Source organism: Magallana gigas, chromosome 6 (genome assembly GCF_963853765.1).
Source record: "Magallana gigas chromosome 6, xbMagGiga1.1, whole genome shotgun sequence".
In the NCBI taxonomy this organism is placed as follows: Eukaryota; Metazoa; Mollusca; class Bivalvia; order Ostreida; family Ostreidae; genus Magallana; species Magallana gigas.
The window spans coordinates 8,699,266-8,720,757 of NC_088858.1; the positions used below are offsets into that span (position 1 = coordinate 8,699,266).

The following is a 21,492-nucleotide window of genomic DNA, read 5'->3' on the forward strand; positions in this document are numbered from 1 at the left end:
TAATTTTAATAAGAACGATAGACACTTCACAAGACCGCAATAAAAAGAATCAGACATTCATCGCATCCTTTCTTTTTCGCGCTCCTTTCTTCCTGGTCTTTGATGAAGACAACATTGCTTCTCTTCCCTTTTATTTATCAAACTCTATTAAACGCAATTAATCAATGGGGGAGGAATTTGGAGAACCAGTGCTTGTTTACTAGAATGTTTTTGAGTGTAATTGATAAACTTTTGACTAATGCTTAGGGAAACAGCTCTTGAAGCCGACATCGCCGACAGACTACTGGCAAGGAGGGATTGGTGATATTTGGCAAATAAGTAAGGGGGGCTTCCTTTTATCACGTCTAAAAGCCCCGCTGCCGATCTTAGGTAATGACCATGTTCCTCAATGGAGAAATGTAAATAGCTCGCTGTGTTTGGATTAACGCTGCTCCAACATCCGGGTCGCTTTGTTCACTCCATCACTTTGCTCCCTGTCGGTTCGGTGTGTAGGTGTTTGATTCAATCTGTTTTTGAAGTTTCTGAGATAGAGAGAAATCAGAGAGTCCTGACCATGTTTTACCCACAACAAATGCTAAGTGTTATTATTGCTGGATTCATATCTGTCAAAGGTAAGTTAAGATATATTCTTGTAAAAGTCATTTACTCCTTCGCGTATGTTTTGTACATAGTTTTAAGAGAGGATGAAGCGTGTAATTTTTCAAGTTCTTACCTTTTTACCTCGATGGTTACTGCTTTTTTTTTAAAAAATGCCTGTGTTCCGGTATTATGTTAAGTTGAATTTTTAATGTTTTTTTGTGTGTGCGTATTTTTGTTTTCGGAGTGGAGCTTTTAAAACAGGAAAAGCAATTTACAGGCGTCTAGTGTCTAAATTCAATGCAGCGGTCTTGTGTTCAATTGTGATCGTTAACCCCAGTTATCTGTAACCAAGTGGCCAATTCTACACACACATGTCTTTCAACTACCGTCGAATGATGGAAACAATCAGGTTCCTGCTAATGCAGCATTAATTCTTAATCGTTATATTGCTTCATTACGTTTATTGTGATATAACTACATTCCCCCCACACCAGAGTACCAACACGTGGTTCTTGTTACGACATTTGCACGTTCGTTACATATTTCTAGGTATCGATGGACCAAGAAATCTGGTTTTCTCATCCAAGATTCTCACAGACCCTATTGACCTCATGTTGAACGCCAAAAAAAACCCACCATAATACCGACGAAATCATCACATTCAGCTTAAAAATCGCTCTATGGGGTCTTGTTATATCGAAACTACAGAGAACTCGGGGGGTTTCTTCTCGTAAAGTGTCTAGATAGTATCAACGTTACTAAATTATTTGAATTTTTCAAATAAGTTTTAACAAAGTTATTTTTTGTATACGTACTCAAACAGATTTTTGTCTTGCTCGCCATGCCTCAGACGGATTTTATTGAAACGCATGTTTGCAATTTATGAGGATATTCAAATTCTAATAAAAGTACTCTAATCCTAAAGGTTTGTCTTATTAAGTCTAGTATGTAAAATAAGAATTGTTAAGAGACTTTTAGATTATATCTAAAAGTATATATGGAGATAAAAGCTGTATAAGCAAAAGAGCTCGCACCTAGCCTAAGCCAAATTAACAGAATTCCGAACAGATAAGACACTCAACAAAAAACAATAACTGTATACCCTTTATCTGATAAGTAAACAACAAATCTCTTTATTTTGACTTTCGCTCGTGTACCGTTTTCTAATTGGCATTTTTACATTCATGCCGACTGAATAAAAACCATCATCTGTTTCATTTATAAAACAGAAGCAAAGCCTTAAAGAGACAATTCTCTGAAGAAGCTAACAGAAAGAAATGACACCAAACTATAAAGATCAGAGGCGTTTTGTGGCCGTTTTATCAAAATACAATCCAAAGCAGCAGCTACCATTCTTAGAAGGGGCGTTTTCAAAAACGATCATCTCTTAGTCATCGCCTTATTATTCCCAGATATGTGTGTTAATAAGAGTAAAATTCTTCAGCCTTTGATATTGTGCATAATTAGCTGTTCTTCAAATGAGTCCAATGTTATGGTACTCGCCCCATTGTATTAATTGGTTTTCGGATTATTAGGGAGCTAATTGGACATGGAAAAATCAATTAGTCCTGGAACGAATCTACAGCGCGGTAATGAATACTCAATTTTATGACCGCCTATATCGAAATGAATAAAACCTCTTGTTCATTGGATGCTGGCTTTATGTCTTTACATACTGTTGCAACCAAATACATGTTTTATGTTCTTGTCGAAAACTATTTGCCTTACATCATACGCTGGCTTCTGTCAACCCAATTTCGGAATTTTATTTCGTTTTGTAATCGATGTACGGGGGAATGTCGGGATAACATCTGATCTTGACCGCATGGGTTTGGTTGCTATTATCTACATCATTTGTCCTCGTGTATTACGAAACCATGGCTATAAATGACGTTATTACTTTGATCAGTCGACGGTATGTTTCCTATAATACAAATAATTCGTCTACTGCCTTAGCTTATTGCTGTATGTGATGCCATTTGATCGACAGAGGAGTATGCCCAGGCACTTAATAACTGCACCAAATGATATTTTTTATTAAATCATTTGTGTATATAATTACCTACAGTATTCCTTAATGCCCACCAATCTAATCGATTAACTGAACGAGAGTTTGATGTACATTTTACAGAACAAAATATAAAAATATACTATAGGTACGCATGAATTGTTATGTAATTTTTCTGTAACAAGATATTTTGGCACTTATCCATTCAAGAGGTTTTTTTTTAAAACAAGGAAAACATAAAATTTTAATGCTTCATACGAAAACGCATAATAATGATTCATCTCATTTCCTTCAGTGTTCACCACACACAAAACGTTGAAGGTATCAATTTCAAATTTTAATTACATGTTTATATATTATATTGATTCCCAAATTTTTCGATTGCTGCGCGAAAGGAAATGGAAAAAAAAATCTTAAGTCGCATATTTAATGGTGGGTGTCTCGACTGTAGTTTTCTTATAAGTTCTATATAGTACGAGAATAACGTCGGAGGCTGACTCATAACTCTGTGACCAGTTTGCTATCATTTACTGTTTGAGGTTTGGGTAAAATCGGCTCTTTCAGACATAACAAAACAGGAGTGTTTTGAATTAAGATTTGAAGATTTAACCTGGCGTTATTTACTGGCGTGGCACACTTTTAGAGGCTTGCGCCCCAGACAGATGGTTTCTTGGTTTCAACCACCGTTAAAGGCCGAACATTTTACAAACGCCCCCTTTTTTACCTGTACAAACTTCAAAATGATGCCGCTTGTCAATCAAGTTTGAAACAATAGCACCCAGTTTGATTGACGTGATTGTCCGAGCGTGATCTTGCCAGGTCCGCGGTTTTCTGTTTACTAGCAATTAACAACGTGATCTTTGATATCTTCCGTCATGTATTAAAAAGGGGGGATTGAAAATTGATTTTTAAACATTACCAGTATTATGAAAAATAATTATTCAGTGATTGAAAATACGCACAATTTATGTTTGAATTATGTTGAATGTGTGTGAGCTAATAAATTCCACGAAAATGCATGGACAGCTCCAAAACATATAAAATTTTCTTTTTACAACAAACGTACAATGTGCTACTAAAGCTATATTTACTGGTAATTCACTCAGTCAGAAGTTGGTGCATGTAAACGTCTCTCCATGGAAAACGAACTCCATTAATTGTCGACGTATAATGGCTGTCTTTACATTCCACATTCTTACTGATCGTATGGTTTTCTTATACTATTATAATTGTTAAAATTAACTTTTTAAACATGCAATGTCAAGTGCTAAACACAATGTACTGAGTTATACTTTAATAGCAGAATTAATTTACTGCATTTTTTCATGTGCTTTGCACACGTGTGCTTAGAGAAAATTCGGACGACAATACCATTTCCGTATAAAATCGCTTCATATGGTCATTAGAACAATAAGATATTTAAACTAAGACCAATTCTGACTAATTCTCTATTTCCTGTGTATTAATTTGCCTCCTGTGTATAGTGATTAGCAGCGTTCATGACCGCAGGTAGACTGTGAGCCCCGGAGGCTTTCACACCTCTAATAATTAAGCCCCGCCCTCACCTGAGATTTACCACCCGGTAAAAATGTTCGGCCTTTAAGGTGTGAAGAGATATAACTGAAACGTCATCGTATGTAATACCAATTAACCTCCTCGTGTTTTCTCACCACACGCGAGATTTCAGACGAGATGGAATTCTGCTATGTAAACCTTGTCATGTTTTGTGATAATTAATTCGACAGACGATAACTGGAATGCGCATCTTCACCCAAAACCTGTTCTAAGTATTGAAAAGTATCAATTTTCTACAAGCCTAATCTTCCAAGTTTTTGAAATATTCGAGTATAGTAGGGTTTCCTGCAAATAGAGCAAAGAGGTGGTGTTTGTTGAAGGTTGATCATAACTGCACATGATATTCCGTTATATAATGTGTGTACATATCATTTCAGCTGCATGTAGTTATTTTACCCTTTATCTTGTTGCATTTAGTAAATACGACGTATTTTTGATGCGATATCGAATGTCTGATGCACATACATTTGACATTTATGGTATATGTCTTATCATTTGAGGAACAAGTGATCGAAGTTGCATTTACCAAACATATGATATACAAAGATTATACAGTATGCCAAAGACTCAATTTTTCAACCGAGTCCATGCTTTACACAAGTAATACAGTGTGTCACAGACTGACTCCATTATTCAACCAAATCTATGACGTGCTTTACTGAAGTCAACTGCTGTTTATTAATAAGCTTGTTGGCACAGAAATCTGATGATCTATTACTTGTCTAAGAAAAAAACTTTGTACATTAAATCACGATTCATGAATGATTTAAGGAACGAACTATTTTCAATGGTGATTCCTTTAAGACTAGGATGCTATAGGCTTGTTTAATAAAAGGACAAATGCCACGCTGTTAAGGAGGTTATTTATATACATGTACAATGTATATATATATATATATATATATATATATATATATATATATATATATATATATATATATATATAAACGAATAAGTCCTTGGTATAGGTAACGATATAGAAAAATGTTTTCAGTAGACGATAACACAATAATCCATTTCTTTCAAATTAAATCCAGAGCGCTTTCGCCTGATCGGCTCTTCAGTGGATTTCAAATTATAACAGAAATAACAAACGTTGACGTCGTTATTATGACGTCATAAAGTAGACAACGTCACGAACAGTGTAAACAATGGGTGCTTTCCATTTAACCGGCATCGCCGGATTTGCCGGTGTTGCCTTCGTCGCCGATTGCTGGAACGCGCGTCGCCGGCGAGCGATTGTGGCAACGCAATATACCGTTGCTGATTAGGAAACAATATGGCGTCGATGTTATCATATTCTACAAAACTAGTATTTCTAAAACTACAATTTGTCGTACTACATTGAAATACATTAAAACTGCAAATAGCCAACATTTTTGGATCAAATTTTAAGATAGGTATCAGTTTTAAGCTGCAATCGTCATCGTTGGATCATTGTGACGTTGCCAACCGTTCCATTAACGTCGCCGTTTCACGATAACGTCGCCGGCGAGGCAACGTAAATGGAAAGCGCCCTTTATTTGGAGATGGCGGCAAATATTTTTTACAAACACATGTAAACGTAATAAAATATGTACAAATGATATTGTTTTAAAATAAGAGGTTATTGAAATGAAAGCTAAATAAAGTCAATGCAGAATAAATAATGCAATTATCGATTAAGTTTAGGTTTAAATTTTTTTATGAAATATTGTTCTTTTGCAAGTCGCAGCTGATCACTTTCCTCGCGGACTTTGTAAAATGGAAAAATTTCAAACCGGCCTCTCCCGCACATATCAAAATGTTCACTACACGGAGTGTTACGAACAGAAGGATCCCTTATCTGCTGCTTATGTACCCTCACACGGTAGGCTAGTTTGGTCCCTGTTTGGCCAATGTAATTTTCTCCGCATCCATTACAGGTCATGCAATAAATGATGTTTTTAGATTTGCAGTTCATATTAGAGTTGACTTTGAAAACTGTACCGTTTTTAAATGAAATTGTTTGTCCTGTCTGAATATAGGCGCAAGTCCCACATCGAGAATCCTCGCATTTTGAAACCCGAAAAATTTCTTTAGTCGAAGTAAATTTGGCTCTTGTAAGAAGTTTTTTAAGGTTAGGGGGTTGTCGTCTGCTGTAGATAAGATTTTTTTCCTTTATAATATCCTTTAGAATTTTTGACTGATGTAAAATCGGTAAACAATGCCTCGTGGTATCGAAAATATTATGATTTCTAGGATTGTAGGTTACGACAAACAGGATCTCTGTGGAACTGTTTCCGGGTGTTTTCTCCCTGTTGAATTTTCGTAGTTCAGAAATAGGTACTTGTTTTGCATTTCGTATGGCTTCAGCCACAAGACCGTCGGGGTATTTTTGTCTACAAAGAAATGTTTTGAGTTCCTCCAATCTTTTGTTTCTTCTTTCTTCATTTGAAACTATTGTGCATATCCTTCTGGCCATATTAAATGGAATGTTGCGTTTCGTATGAGCAGGATGACATGAATTAAAAAGAAGGTACTGGTGACTGTCTGTTTTCTTGTAAAATAAATCGGTAGAAATATTGGTATTTTCCTTAATTATTAATACGTCCAAGAAGGGGAGCTCTTTCTCATTGGTTTCGATCGTGAATTGAATGTTTTCATGCAGATCATTGAGTAACTTGTGAAAATTTAATAAATCGTCGCGTGATCTGTTCCAAAAAATAAAACAGTCGTCCAGGTAACGCTTCCATTGATTTTTTATGTAATTTGCAAAATCATCTCCAAATATTTCATGGGTTTCAGCATACATTTTTTCCTCAAGAAAGCCTAATACCAAGGTTGCATATGTTGGTGCAACTTTAGTGCCCATTGCCGTTCCTTTGATTTGTAAATAGTATTTATCGTCAAAAAAGAAATGATTGTTTTCAAGAATGAGTTGTAATCCTTCCAATATAAACTCTTTTGGAAATCTTTGGTCAATTTGGTGACCTTGCTTGTCCATCCAGAAAGAAATTGCTTCTAGCCCTAAGTTGTGCGGAATGTTCGTATAGAGACTAGTGACATCAAAGCTTACTAAAGTGGTGTTGTTTTCCACGGTTTTTGGTAAATGATTTAGAAAGTCCATATCGTCGCGGATAAAACTGGGTATTGTATTACATAGTGGTTTTAGAATGATATCAATCAGGTTACTTAGTCTTTGTGTAGGGCAAGAGGGACCGGCAACTATTGGTCTGAGTTTTAAGTCTCCAGGTTGTGGTAATTTGATATAACTCGAATTTATTTTTTCCATCCCGTCTTTTAGTTCCTTTGATTTGTGAATTTTAGGAAGTCCATAAAAATTACTATTCTTTGTTTCAAAGTTGACCAGATAATCCATTTCTTTTTCAGTCAAGTGATTTTCAAATTTTTTAGTGAATCGTTTAATTTTGTTCATGGTTTTACTGACTTCACACTCCTCAATTTCTCTATAGAAATGACCATCGTTGAGTTGTTCGAGGATTAATTTGTTGTAGTGTTCTTTATCCAGTATCACAATGGTTCCTCCTTTATCCGCTTGTTTAATTATAATGGAATCGTCTTCTATAAGACTTTGAATTGCATTACGTACTTGACTGCAAATATTGTTTTTTACTGGAACGTTGCTTTCATTAGTATGCGCTGCACTTTTAAGACAATGTATATATTCCTCTAAGTGTTTATCCCTATTTGGATTAGGCTTAAACTTACTTCTGTTTTTCACTAGAGATACATCCGTGCTATCAGAGTCCTGAAAAAATTCCATCAGTCTTAGTTTACGGCAGAATTCTTCAGTGTCTTTGATAAGATCTGTGGTATTTCTTTGCGGCGTTGGCGTAAACTTAAGTCCCTTTTCTAGAAGTTTAATTTCAATTTCAGTAAGATCCCTTGATGAAATATTGATGATGTGGGGATCTATGTCCGTGTCTTCTCTTTGACTTAATGCCACCTGAGATTGTGTGTTTTGTGACGACCTTTGTGATACGGTCCTTTCTACAAAAAATGATTGGGGTTGGTATTTTGTTGATGGTTTTGATAGCTATCTGAATTTGATCGTTCACTGCGAGATCTATCCTCATTTTGTTGACGTTCATTAGTATGTGAATGACGTGTTGGACCATGGGCTGGGCTTTGAGATTTCCTTGTCTGGGGGCTGGTGTGCCGTGTATTGTTACTCGAGTGACCTCTGTTCAATCTTCGTGTATCATTTTTTTGATGGCCCGTTGTTCCAACTACATCAGCGTACGTTCTTCCGGTCAATTGCTTCTCCTGTTGTTTTGCAGTTTGTTCCTGCTTGCTGCTGTTTTGTTTTCTTTCCTGTTTTGGTTTATGTTTAGATTTCACTGTCTCACTTCCATACGTTTTTTCATATTCTTCCAACCACTTACGTTTCTTATCCAAAATCTGTTCCGACTTAGCAGCTTCACGGGAGATCTCTTTTTGCCATAGATCTTTGAGTTGGTCTTTTATCTCGCCGTCTATTCTTTGCTCTATAATATTCTGAATGTCTTTGTCACATTTGTCGTATTTTGTTTTGTATTTAGGGATCCGAATGCGGAGCAGGGTGATTTCTGCTTCCATTTTCTGCAGAGCTAGATTAACTTTAATCTTTGTTTCTTCTTCCGGTTCATTTCTTACACTTTTAACCCTATATTTCATAGGAAGGATGATATTCTCTCCCTGTTTCCATTGTTTGTATGTGTTCGCTAAATGTTCACTCCGGATTGCATTCCAGTATGCTTGTTTTCTTTGATTCAGAAGATTGTTCCATTCAGAAATTAGTTCCTTCTTCTTTTTAAAAACTTCACTTTGTGAATCAAATATATTGCGATTTTCTAGCAAAATGTCGACATTTGTTCTTGGTAGGTTGTCATCGTTCAAACATGATTGAAAAACTCCCTTTTCAAATCCAAAGTTATACTGACTTATAATTGTGTCGAGTTTTCCGTCACAAGAATTAAGTTTGTCCTCTAACTTTACACATAACTCGGAAAGAATTCCTACCTTCGTATCCAAATTAGCAATTTTGCTTGTAATTTCCTCTAAGACGTTGTCGTGATTGTTTGTAGATTTCGATCTTGTTTGTGTCATCCTCTTCATATACCAGATATTAAATATAAAAACGAATAAGTCCTTGGTATAGGTAACGATATAGAAAAATGTTTTCAGTAGACGATAACACAATAATCCATTTCTTTCAAATTTAATCCAGAGCGCTTTCACCTGATCGGCTCTTCAGTGGATTTCAAATTATAACAGAAATAACAAACGTTGACGTCGTTATTATGACGTCATAAAGTAGACAACGTCACGAACAGTGTAAACAATATTTGGAGATGGCGGCAAATATTTTTTACAAACACATGTAAACGTAATAAAATATGTACAAATGATATTGTTTTAAAATAAGAGGTTATTGAAATGAAAGCTAAATAAAGTCAATGCAGAATAAATAATGCAATTATCGATTAAGTTTAGGTTTAAATTTTTTTTATGAAATATTGTTCTTTTGCAAGTCGCAGCTGATCACTTTCCTCGCGGACTTTGTAAAATGGAAAAATTTCAAACCGGCCTCTCCCGCACATATCAAAATGTTCACTTCACGGAGTGTTACGAACAGAAGGATCCCTTATCTGCTGCTTATGTACCCTCACACGGTCGGCTAGTTTGGTCCCTGTTTGGCCAATGTAATTTTCTCCGCATCCATTACAGGTCATGCAATAAATGATGTTTTTAGATTTGCAGTTCATATTAGAGTTGACTTTGAAAACTGTACCGTTTTTAAATGAAATTGTTTGTCCTGTCTGAATATAGGCGCAAGTCCCACATCGAGAATCCTCGCATTTTGAAACCCGAAAAATTTCTTTAGTCGAAGTAAATTTGGCTCTTGTAAGAAGTTTTTTAAGGTTAGGGGGTTGTCGTCTGCTGTAGATAAGATTTTTTTCCTTTATAATATCCTTTAGAATTTTTGACTGATGTAAAATCGGTAAACAATGCCTCGTGGTATCGAAAATATTATGATTTCTAGGATTGTAGGTTACGACAAACGGGATCTCTGTGGAACTGTTTCCGGGTGTTTTCTCCCTGTTGAATTTTCGTAGTTCAGAAATAGGTACTTGTTTTGCATTTCGTATGGCTTCAGCCACAAGACCGTCGGGGTATTTTTGTCTACAAAGAAATGTTTTGAGTTCCTCCAATCTTTTGTTTCTTCTTTCTTCATTTGAAACTATTGTGCATATCCTTCTGGCCATATTAAATGGAATGTTGCGTTTCGTATGAGCAGGATGACATGAATTAAAAAGAAGGTACTGGTGACTGTCTGTTTTCTTGTAAAATAAATCGGTAGAAATATTGGTATTTTCCTTAATTATTAATACGTCCAAGAAGGGGAGCTCTTTCTCATTGGTTTCGATCGTGAATTGAATGTTTTCATGCAGATCATTGAGTAACTTGTGAAAATTTAATAAATCGTCGTGTGATCTGTTCCAAAAAATAAAACAGTCGTCCAGGTAACGCTTCCATTGATTTTTTATGTAATTTGCAAAATCATCTCCAAATATTTCATGGGTTTCAGCATACATTTTTTCCTCAAGAAAGCCTAATACCAAGGTTGCATATGTTGGTGCAACTTTAGTGCCCAATGCCGTTCCTTTGATTTGTATTTATCGTCAAAAAAGAAATGATTGTTTTCAAGAATGAGTTGTAATCCTTCCAATATAAACTCTTTTCGAAATCTTTGGTCAATTTGGTGACCTTGCTTGTCCATCCAGAAGACGATTCCATTATAATTAAACAAGCGGATAAAGGAGGAACCATTGTGATACTGGATAAAGAACACTACAAAAAATTAATCCTCGAACAACTCAACGATGGTCATTTCTATAGAGAAATTGAGGAGTGTGAAGTCAGTAAAACCATGAACAAAATTAAACGATTCACTTAAAAATTTGAAAATCACTTGACTGAAAAAGAAATGGATTATCTGGTCAACTTTGAAACAAAGAATAGTAATTTTTATGGACTTCCTAAAATTCACAAATCAAAGGAACTAAAAGACGGGATGGAAAAAATAAATTCGAGTTATATCAAATTACCACAACCTGGAGACTTAAAACTCAGACCAATAGTTGCCGGTCCCTCTTGCCCTACACAAAGACTAAGTAACCTGATTGATATCATTCTAAAACCACTATGTAATACAATACCCAGTTTTATCCGTGACGAAATGGACTTTCTAAATCATTTACCAAAAACCGTGGAAAACAACACCACTTTAGTAAGCTTTGATGTCACTAGTCTCTATAAGAACATTCCGCACAACTTAGGGCTAGAAGCAATTTCTTTCTGGATGGACAAGCAAGGTCACCAAATTGACCAAAGATTTCCAAAAGAGTTTATATTGGAAGGATTACAACTCATTCTTGAAAACAATCATTTCTTTTTTGACGATAAATACTATTTACAAATCAAAGGAACGGCAATGGGCACTAAAGTTGCACCAACATATGCAACCTTGGTATTAGGCTTTCTTGAGGAAAAAATGTATGCTGAAACCCATGAAATATTTGGAGATGATTTTGCAAATTACATAAAAAATCAATGGAAGCGTTACCTGGACGACTGTTTTATTTTTTGGAACAGATCACACGACGATTTATTAAATTTTCACAAGTTACTCAATGATCTGCATGAAAACATTCAATTCACGATCGAAACCAATGAGAAAGAGCTCCCCTTCTTGGACGTATTAATAATTAAGGAAAATACCAATATTTCTACCGATTTATTTTACAAGAAAACAGACAGTCACCAGTACCTTCTTTTTAATTCATGTCATCCTGCTCATACGAAACGCAACATTCCATTTAATATGGCCAGAAGGATATGCACAATAGTTTCAAATGAAGAAAGAAGAAACAAAAGATTGGAGGAACTCAAAACATTTCTTTGTAGACAAAAATACCCCGACGGTCTTGTGGCTGAAGCCATACGAAATGCAAAACAAGTACCTATTTCTGAACTACGAAAATTCAACAGGGAGAAAACACCCGGAAACAGTTCCACAGAGATCCCGTTTGTCGTAACCTACAATCCTAGAAATCATAATATTTTCGATACCACGAGGCATTGTTTACCGATTTTACATCAGTCAAAAATTCTAAAGGATATTATAAAGGAAAAAAATCTTATCTACAGCAGACGACAACCCCCTAACCTTAAAAAACTACTTACAAGAGCCAAATTTACTTCGACTAAAGAAATTTTTCGGGTTTCAAAATGCGAGGATTCTCGATGTGGGACTTGCGCCTATATTCAGACAGGACAAACAATTTCATTTAAAAACGGTACAGTTTTCAAAGTCAACTCTAATATGAACTGCAAATCTAAAAACATCATTTATTGCATGACCTGTAATGGATGCGGAGAAAATTACATTGGCCAAACAGGGACCAAACTAGCCGACCGTGTGAGGGTACATAAGCAGCAGATAAGGGATCCTTCTGTTCGTAACACTCCGTGTAGTGAACATTTTGATATGTGCGGGAGAGGCCGGTTTGAAATTTTTCCATTTTACAAAGTCCGCGAGGAAAGTGATCAGCTGCGACTTGCAAAAGAACAATATTTCATAAAAAAATTTAAACCTAAACTTAATCGATAATTGCATTATTTATTCTGCATTGACTTTATTTAGCTTTCATTTCAATAACCTCTTATTTTAAAACAATATCATTTGTACATATTTTATTACGTTTACATGTGTTTGTAAAAAATATTTGCCGCCATCTCCAAATATTGTTTACACTGTTCGTGACGTTGTCTACTTTATGACGTCATAATAACGACGTCAACGTTTGTTATTTCTGTTATAATTTGAAATCCACTGAAGAGCCGATCAGGCGAAAGCGCTCTGGATTAAATTTGAAAGAAATGGATTATTGTGTTATCGTCTACTGAAAACATTTATATATATATATATATATATATATATATATATATATATATATATATATATATATATATATATATATATATATATATATATATATATATATATTCTTATGAACTAGCTGCAGGACTGTAGCTCCCGGTCTGAAAAAATTCGGATGGACGACCTGGGAGCTACAGTGCCTCCCATAGTAAAAAACTGCAATTTACGGCGCACAAAAAAATGCGCTAGGTTTTGACTGATTAATCTCATCTACGATCACATTCTGTACAAATATTTAATCCCAAAAAATTCCTCGGACATTTTACTACATATATTGTCACTTCACTTGCCTCTGATATTCTTTTAAACACCATCCCCCGCCTTGTCAATTAAAAGTGGTGCATGTTTGTTTACATTTAAAAATGGCGACTCTCGATCTCGACGTAAATTAACATACTTCATTTTCCGAGGTCGGTTATCATGTTTAAGAGAAGGTCTGAGGCAATTAAAGTGATGATATCAGTAGTAAATTTGCTGAAGAATTTTATGGTTCTAATTATTTTTACAGAATTTGTGTGAAAATAAGGTCAATAAGTCCAAACTTAGCGCAATTTTTTGTGCGCCGTAAATTGCAGTTTTTTACTATGGGAGGCACTGTAGCTCCCAGGTCGTCCATCCGATTTTTTTCAGACCGGGAGCTACAGTCCTGCAGCTACTTATGAACCAGCAAAGATTACTTTTTAAGCACTTAATCTTTTTATTCGATAGAAAGAATACCAATTCCCCCACGTCTAGACGTTTTGATAGAGAACTAGGATCTAATAATTGTGATTTTATTGAAGAATTCGTGGATTTCGTGCATGCAGAGGACCTTCAATGCAAAAAAACAAAGCACAAAAAGCCTCAATACACAAAACGATAACGGTGGTTTTGGAGTACGTAAATCTTTGCATTAATACGACCTTTTTCTTGTATTTTTGGAAGGTGAAAGGGTTCATAAAATCAATCTACTTCAGTATCTTTCATCTAAGCTGAGAATTTTCACCAAAAAGAAAGGGCACCAAGCAGGTGCGATATGTGCGAACGTTCCGGAGATAACAACGTTCCTTCCAGAAATCTCTACTATATTTCCAAAGTGATGACATCAAAATGCATGCTCGTCATCATGTTCGCATATAGGGATGGAAAACAAATAAACAAAGTTTTCTATTTTTGAGAAAAAAAAAAATTAATGCAATGATACTACATTCATGTAATCTCCAACGAATGTCGGCTAGACAAATCTTGTTTAGATGCCAACCCCATTTGCAGATGTAAAAAGCACACAGCAAATAGAAGCTCAATTCTCGAAAAAATGGACATTTAATGTTCTATTCCGACTGGTTTGTCCTGTAATCAACTCAAGGCAGTGGTAGGGGGTGCACGAGTGAAGTTACGCTATAATCTCTCTTCAAGACACCAAGAAAGTACGAATCGTGCATGGAATATTTTCTTACCATAACGAAAACCGGTGTAAATTATTCGAGAACAGTTATATATCCAAAGATTAAGCACAACACAGCGCGTTAAGAATTCACGGTATTCTTTCAATTTTTGATCTATATTATTTACCAGCTCTGGGGTTAGACGTTTTTTCTTTATCTCTAGATCCATCTCCAGACATAAGACGTGATCAGGATACAGGCTCTATATAAACTCAAATCTCTCAATTTACTCAGTTGATGTTGGTTTTTTGAAATAGTTGATTTCAAATATATTTTTGTTAGGTTGTTACTTTAAAGTGACAGAAAATATAAAAAACAAACAAATTATACATCCCCGCGAATAGAAATATTTACAAAATTACTTGTATTAAGAAGCCAATCTCTCTCTCTCTCTCTCTCTCTCTCTCTCTCTCTCTCTCTCTCTTTATAAATCTCTCTATATCGATCTTTTCAGCACAAGTCATCCAGCCCATCAACGTAACGGGAGCCGCCGGGACTCAGGTTACCCTGCCATGTCAAGTCAGAAATGTCGGCCTATATGATAGTGTAAGTATTGATCATCGTTGTATGTTATCAACAACTTGTACGTGTAATGAACTAGTATTACATGTAATAAACGAGTGTTACACGTAATAAACTAGTATTACAAATTACAAACGAGTCTTACCTGTGGGGACATATTACAATCCAGTTTGACTTCTTGCAATAGCTGCTATACAATTAAACTCATCATAAAAGAATAATAAATACATGTGTTAGTATTTGATTTTCAAACTAGTCTTGGCGATTTTAAATGTGTATGGCATATTATATACGAAATGAATATTACCACATCACACATGCAATTTATAAATTGTATTGAGTTCTTACATGTAAGAAGCAAATATAATGCATGACAAATCAAAGCTGTTATCAAAAGTCAAATTACAGTTTACCATTGTAAAATATATAATTATAAACTGATACAATGTATTTTCAAGGTTGTGTGGCAAGGGTCCTATCAAGAGCCAATATCGGTCAACGACAGAATAGTAGCCATGGAATCCATGAAATACGAAATCAAACAAAAGCACAGTGGTGACTGGAGTCTGACCATATCCAATCTAAAGTCCTCAGACCAAGCAAGATACACGTGCATGAAGGGTGCAACAGAGGTCCAGGTTGTGGACCTTTGGATCAAAGGTATCAAACTTATTTATAGACGATACTTATGTCTATATTATAAATAATGTATTGTTTGTCAATAATTTCAAATACACTAATTTCGAGACACCGAGACAGTGGAAAATAGACATCTATTTTATTTGAAGTTAAACTTTGCAAGTATGGATGGTACTTGCAAAACGTTAGTTTACATACTGCATTGCTAGGCAAATGCCATGGAAACGTCCAATGTTAACTTTGAACATATAGAAATTGTTAATTTGATAACCAACAATATCTTTCAAAATGTTATTGATAGACCTCTTATATAAAGAGAATGTACAAACTCAGAATAAAATCGTTGTGAGTCTTGGTTTTATAACTGTCTGTGTTTTAGCACCGCCACGCATACTGGACCAGAACAAGACAATCGATTCGTTTGTGGGGGAGACCGTCATGCTTCGTTGTCAGGTCACGGGGATCCCCCCACCCACGGTCAAGTGGTACAAGGAAATTATGGACAGCGGAGAAACAATTCGTGAAGGTAGACATGCTATCATTTATCATTATTACTGTAAATACTAACTGAAATATAATGTCACAACAACAGCTTACTTATAATAGAAATGTTTCAAACTGCCAGTTCAACAGAGGACATAAATAAATCATTTAGTATGAAATAGATAAGAACTAGAAGCAATCTTGAAACAAGTATTTATTGTTGTGATTATTCATTGATGTTATTATTAAAACACGAGGAATCGGTCAAACACAATATAGATATTGAAAGTGCAGTACAATACAGCGTACATGACAAAATATAGATAGGTAGAAAAATTTACAAAAGATGAACTTCAATAAATAAAGATAAATTAATCACAGTGAAATATACAATATGTAAATTGTACATGTTATGCGACGACTACGTGTTCTTTTAAATAACACAAATATTAAAAGTACTAAAATATCTTTACATTTTGTTTTGTAGACCTCGGAATAACAGGCGCCTATTTCTCTTTGACACTGTCTGAGGACTCTGGAGGAATTTACATCTGTCAGGCAGATAATGGAATTCAACCCAAGGCAGACAGACACTTCCGCATCAGTGTTGAATGTAAGGTTTATGTTCTTTAGATAAAGGTCCCGGAACAGCAGTGTTTGATGTGTAAAATAATAAGACAGATCTTTACTGTAAATACATCACTCTTGCAATGGTGTCCTTGCATGCTGTATGTTATAACAAAGTAAATTTATGGAATCTATTGATACACAGCAACTGCTAGATAAACTGCAGTGTATATTACTGTTGTGCAACTCAAAACGTCAAAAAGAATTTGGTTAAATACACCGTTCAGTTATTTTCACTACCATCAAAAAACAGTTTTCTTTTTAGTAGTAGGGTAAAAGCCCAATACAGTCTTTGTTGAACTGAATGAAATTTATATTTTATTTAATTTTGTCATTGACAGTAATGCCAATCATAACAGTGTCCATGAAACAAATAAAACAAGAGCAAGGGAAACCTACCAGGCTACAATGTATGGTAGAAGGACATTCTCTGGGTAAAGTAAAGTGGTTTTACAAGGGGAGGCGAATTGTAAGAGACGACCGAATCACCTTCTCCGCCCACAACACCTCATCCAATGTCGTCACCTACTTCATGGCCATCCAATCTCTGGAGTCTGGGGACTTCGGTATTTACACCTGTAAGGTGTCCAACAACGCTGGAAGTGCGGAGGCCCAGGTTGAACTCGTTGAAATACTTCCGGGTAAGAGTCTGGAAGACAATGCTATTAAAGGCATACTGATATCCTATAGTAGTTTTGCCCCCCCCCCCCCCCCCAATACTTTTATCTAATCAAAATGAATATCAAAATATAAATTATTGATTGAATGTTTCAAAAATAAATCCAAAGTATCCTAAAGAACGTGGCTGCTGTGTTTTTAGTTCAATAACTTTAAGAAATTTCAACTTTGTTTGGTTAACAGAGATAAAAGCAACAAGATGTGAGAAACTGAACAATGAACACTGTGTTGGCATTCTACAGTCCAATTTCACATTGTTTCCGAACAGTCGAGGGGACAAAACTCTAGAAGAAGCTTCAGTAATGTTTGAACAATCTTTCGTCGTAGTCAAAAGTACGTGTAGTAAATACTTGCTGCCGTTTCTCTGTGGGACCTACTTCCCGCCCTGTGTTAATGACAGCATTATTCCACTGTGTCCCTACCTCTGTGACCACAGCCAAGCCGGCTGTATGGAATCATTTAAGAAATACGGAACCACGTGGTCATATAACTGTATAGACTCTTACCATCAGCTTAACAAAAGCAAAGAATGTTTAGGAATCAGTGGGGTCGAAAAAATAGGTAAGACAATAGGTGCCATATACTGTAGATAATCCTATTCTTTAACTTGTAATTTGAAGTTCATGTATTTTTAGAATATAAACTGTTTAACACTTCTCTAAACATGTTTGATTAATTAAGGAACGTGTTTAAGGATGAAACATGTGAAATGTTTTAGAGCTAAACATATTTTTACACTTTACTGAATGTTTTAATCATGTTTTATGAAAAGTCAAAAATACGACTTTTTTTTGTCATGATATCAATCTAACCTCTTTTGCATATTTATTTTCCTGAAGTATTGGTAGATTGATGAAAATATTTGAATTTCTTTTTCAGCTCCATATATCAAAGTAACTGATGTGTCTGACGACCAAGTTCTACAAAAAGGAGACAAACTAAATTTACACTGCAACTTCATATCTAATACTGACTATACCATTAAATGGTACAAGATCAGCAAGAATTCGTACATCTCTCGACCGGAGAAAAACGAAGGTAACCAATTTGACAACGTTTCTTCCATGAAGCATAACCTTCAGATGATGCAATTTTAAATTCCATTCTAGCATTTTTGCCAAAGATAAAATTACTCATGATCAGATACGTATCTGTCTGTGATGAAGATTCTTCTCTATACAAACAAATACAACGAAAAACTATATGATACGGTCGCACAGATAAAATGTAGAATCAACATTTCTTATCAATTTTTAGTTGGAAGCGAGGAAAATTATGCAATAGGAAGCGTAAAGGACGCTGATGCTGGAGTGTATGTTTGTGAAGCTTCGAACACCGCGGGAGTGACAGATTCAAGAAATATAACGGTGGACGTAGAATGTGAGTATTATCTGTAAACTCAAGCATTCCATGCGCATAAAAACAACCCGCAGAGGTACATGTCATACGCAAAACAAACGACTGTGCTCTGAAAGAGCGGCATTCCCTAAAAAATAATACATTATATGTTAAAAGATGAAGATTTCACCGCTGTGAAATGATAACCAAATTAGTTGATTCATTGTGGGCAATTTTTTTATTCTTCTGGTATTTCCCTTGTTTCTTGTGTGACATGCAATGAATGGAATGCTATTAAATTAAGTAGGATTTTTTTTTTTGATTTAAAACAATCGTATTTAGCTAAGAAATGTGTCGCAGGATAAACAAACATAGTACACCTGCTATTTTTTTTTTCTTTTAGTCGCTCCTAAAGTGACCATTCAGCCAGAGGTGGCTCTAATGACCGGACTGGACATGATCCTTAAATGTGACGTTCAAGGAAATCCCCCGCCAATCGTCACATGGAGCAAAGGGACCAGAAAGTTGTCCACGGGGCGACAGATGCACACTAAATACTCTTTTACTTATACATTGAAACTAGCAGACATGAATGTAGCCCATTTAGGAAAATATAACTGTTCTGCTACAAATATTCTAGGAAGTGACTTTGGAATAACATCAGTAAAAGGTAGATATATGAATTTTTCATGAAAACTAAATAAATATTTTTAAAGAGCAATAAGAGAACGGAATGAATGCAGTATTTTATACCATATTATACATTGTATTTCACTATCTCGCAAAAAATAAAAGTGGTCCATTATAGTTTGAAATAATTTGCTCTCACGTTAATTTAGGCATTTGGAATATTCCACCTTGGTTATATAGTTAACACTTGTATTGTCTCGTGATTTTTATTAGATTATGGCAAACCAATGAAAGAATCAAAGCCAGAATTCGAAGTTATTTCATCAAATTCAACAACTAAAACAACACCACAAGACACTCAGCCAGAAACTCAGCCAAATAGGGAGAGCAGCACGGCGCAAATAGCTGGGGGTGAGTGGAGGACATACAGCGTATTGTTGTTTTGAAATGTTTAGAGCTACGTTTTACGAGTATTTTATTTATCTAAAGAACTGTGGCTCTACGGGAATTCCGGGTTGATGGACCTAGTGTGGGTTTTTTTTTAACTGTGCATCCCTTGCTAAAAATTTGAAGGGATGTAAATATCCACTTGAGATTCGATACTTAGGTGGCCGATGTGTTACGTTGGCCTTTTTTGTACGCCAAGTTATTACTAATTTTTTGTTTAGGGTAAAAAATGATTGCTAGGCAATAATTATTATATTATGATTATTCTAATCATGGATTAAGAATAATGGAAGGACAGTATTGACCATTTGTTTTTCATGGATTTGCGAGAAAGTTTTAAAAATCTTCTTCTACGATGTATTTTCTTATAATCTAATGAAAATTTATTTTGAAAAAAAAAATGTGTCTAGGGCATTTATACGTTTGGTTGAAACAAAGAACATGCAAATGCAAAAACCAGGCGCCATGGCTTATTTCTTTATTCGATTTTTGTTTGCATGCCATAAAAGATAGGATATTATGCAATACGTAAATGTGCAATTGCTTTGACCATTAACATATTTTTATTTGTATTTTGCAGAAAAATCGAGAGAGAGCCAGGCTGTTACGAATCAATGTCAGACTTCATATTTGTTCTTCTCTTTATTACTAACTATATTTACAATGAAAGTATTACATCACTAACAATCTATACATGAAATTATTCCACAAGTGCCATATATTACACAAATATCACGTCCTTCGTGCGTTGTACAAATTTTTATCTAATTTAATCATTACGATTTTTGCATAGTTAATGCATTGCATAAAAATATATGAAGTATTAGATATGGTCGTTCATACATGTACTTGTACAATCATTCTGTCATGTTGTAAATTTTGGATTTACCGAGTGTACGTAAATACAAAATGTACAAGTTAGTTGTCATGTTGTAAATTTTGTATTTACTGCCACCAGGTAAATTCAAAATTTACAACATGACAGTTCATTAAGTATAAGCTACATTGCATTGTATACATTGCTTAATCAGAACGAAATACTCATCTGTAAATATTACATTAGAAAAATATTATTTTGTCATGTTCCTTTTCATTCATGAAATGTTTTTCAGTTTAAACCAAGGTCCAAGTTGTGCCTACATTGTCCATTTGACTGTTCATTATACTGTTTACTATCTACATGTATACAAACCAAAACAATAGCCATATGCATGTATTCCTTTTTCACCATCTGCCATATTTATACGACTGTGATGCTATTCAGTTTATAAAATGATTTTATTTTTGTCCTTTAACTTGTATCATTTTGTATATATACCATGAATTGTTTTACATTTGTATATCCTAAAGGGTATTATTCGTCAACGTATTGATGAAATGTTTAGAAGCAATTTAGTTTAAGTCAGTACTCACTTAATGTCATTCATGCATGTATGTAAAGAAAACAAATTTGGAATGTCAGATTCATTAAGCATTTCTTGTGGAGTTACAAAATTCTTAATATTAAATCTTTTAAAAAGTCTTCCATTATGAGTTTGTATTTTCTCATTATATATCACAAGAGTTTATCAAAT

The 21,492-nt window shown here is 34.9% G+C and overlaps 1 protein-coding gene across 1 annotated transcript; it reads left to right on the forward strand.

Moving 5' to 3' along the window:
• Window positions 1–346: 346 nt before the first annotated feature.
• Window positions 347–20,749, forward strand: LOC105323195 (cell adhesion molecule DSCAML1). The gene is made up of 12 exons (XM_011422192.4): window positions 347–611; window positions 15,009–15,100; window positions 15,535–15,736; window positions 16,095–16,241; window positions 16,686–16,811; window positions 17,167–17,466; window positions 17,687–18,064; window positions 18,383–18,541; window positions 18,761–18,883; window positions 19,245–19,511; window positions 19,745–19,882; window positions 20,499–20,749. Exons 1-12 carry the CDS (start codon window positions 554–556, stop codon window positions 20,600–20,602), a joined length of 2,094 nt encoding a protein of 697 aa, XP_011420494.3. The 5' UTR covers window positions 347–553; the 3' UTR covers window positions 20,603–20,749.
• The last annotated feature ends 743 nt before the right edge of the window (window positions 20,750–21,492 follow it).

Coding starts and splice junctions, on each gene's coding strand:
- LOC105323195 (XM_011422192.4), top strand. CDS start 554: ATGTTTTACCCACAACAAATGCTAAGTGTTATTATTGCTGGATTCATA. Junction 15,101..15,534: donor ATGTCGGCCTATATGATAGT/GTAAGTATTGAT, acceptor TGTATTTTCAAG/GTTGTGTGGCAAGGGTCCTA. Junction 18,065..18,382: donor CAGTGGGGTCGAAAAAATAG/GTAAGACAATAG, acceptor TTTCTTTTTCAG/CTCCATATATCAAAGTAACT.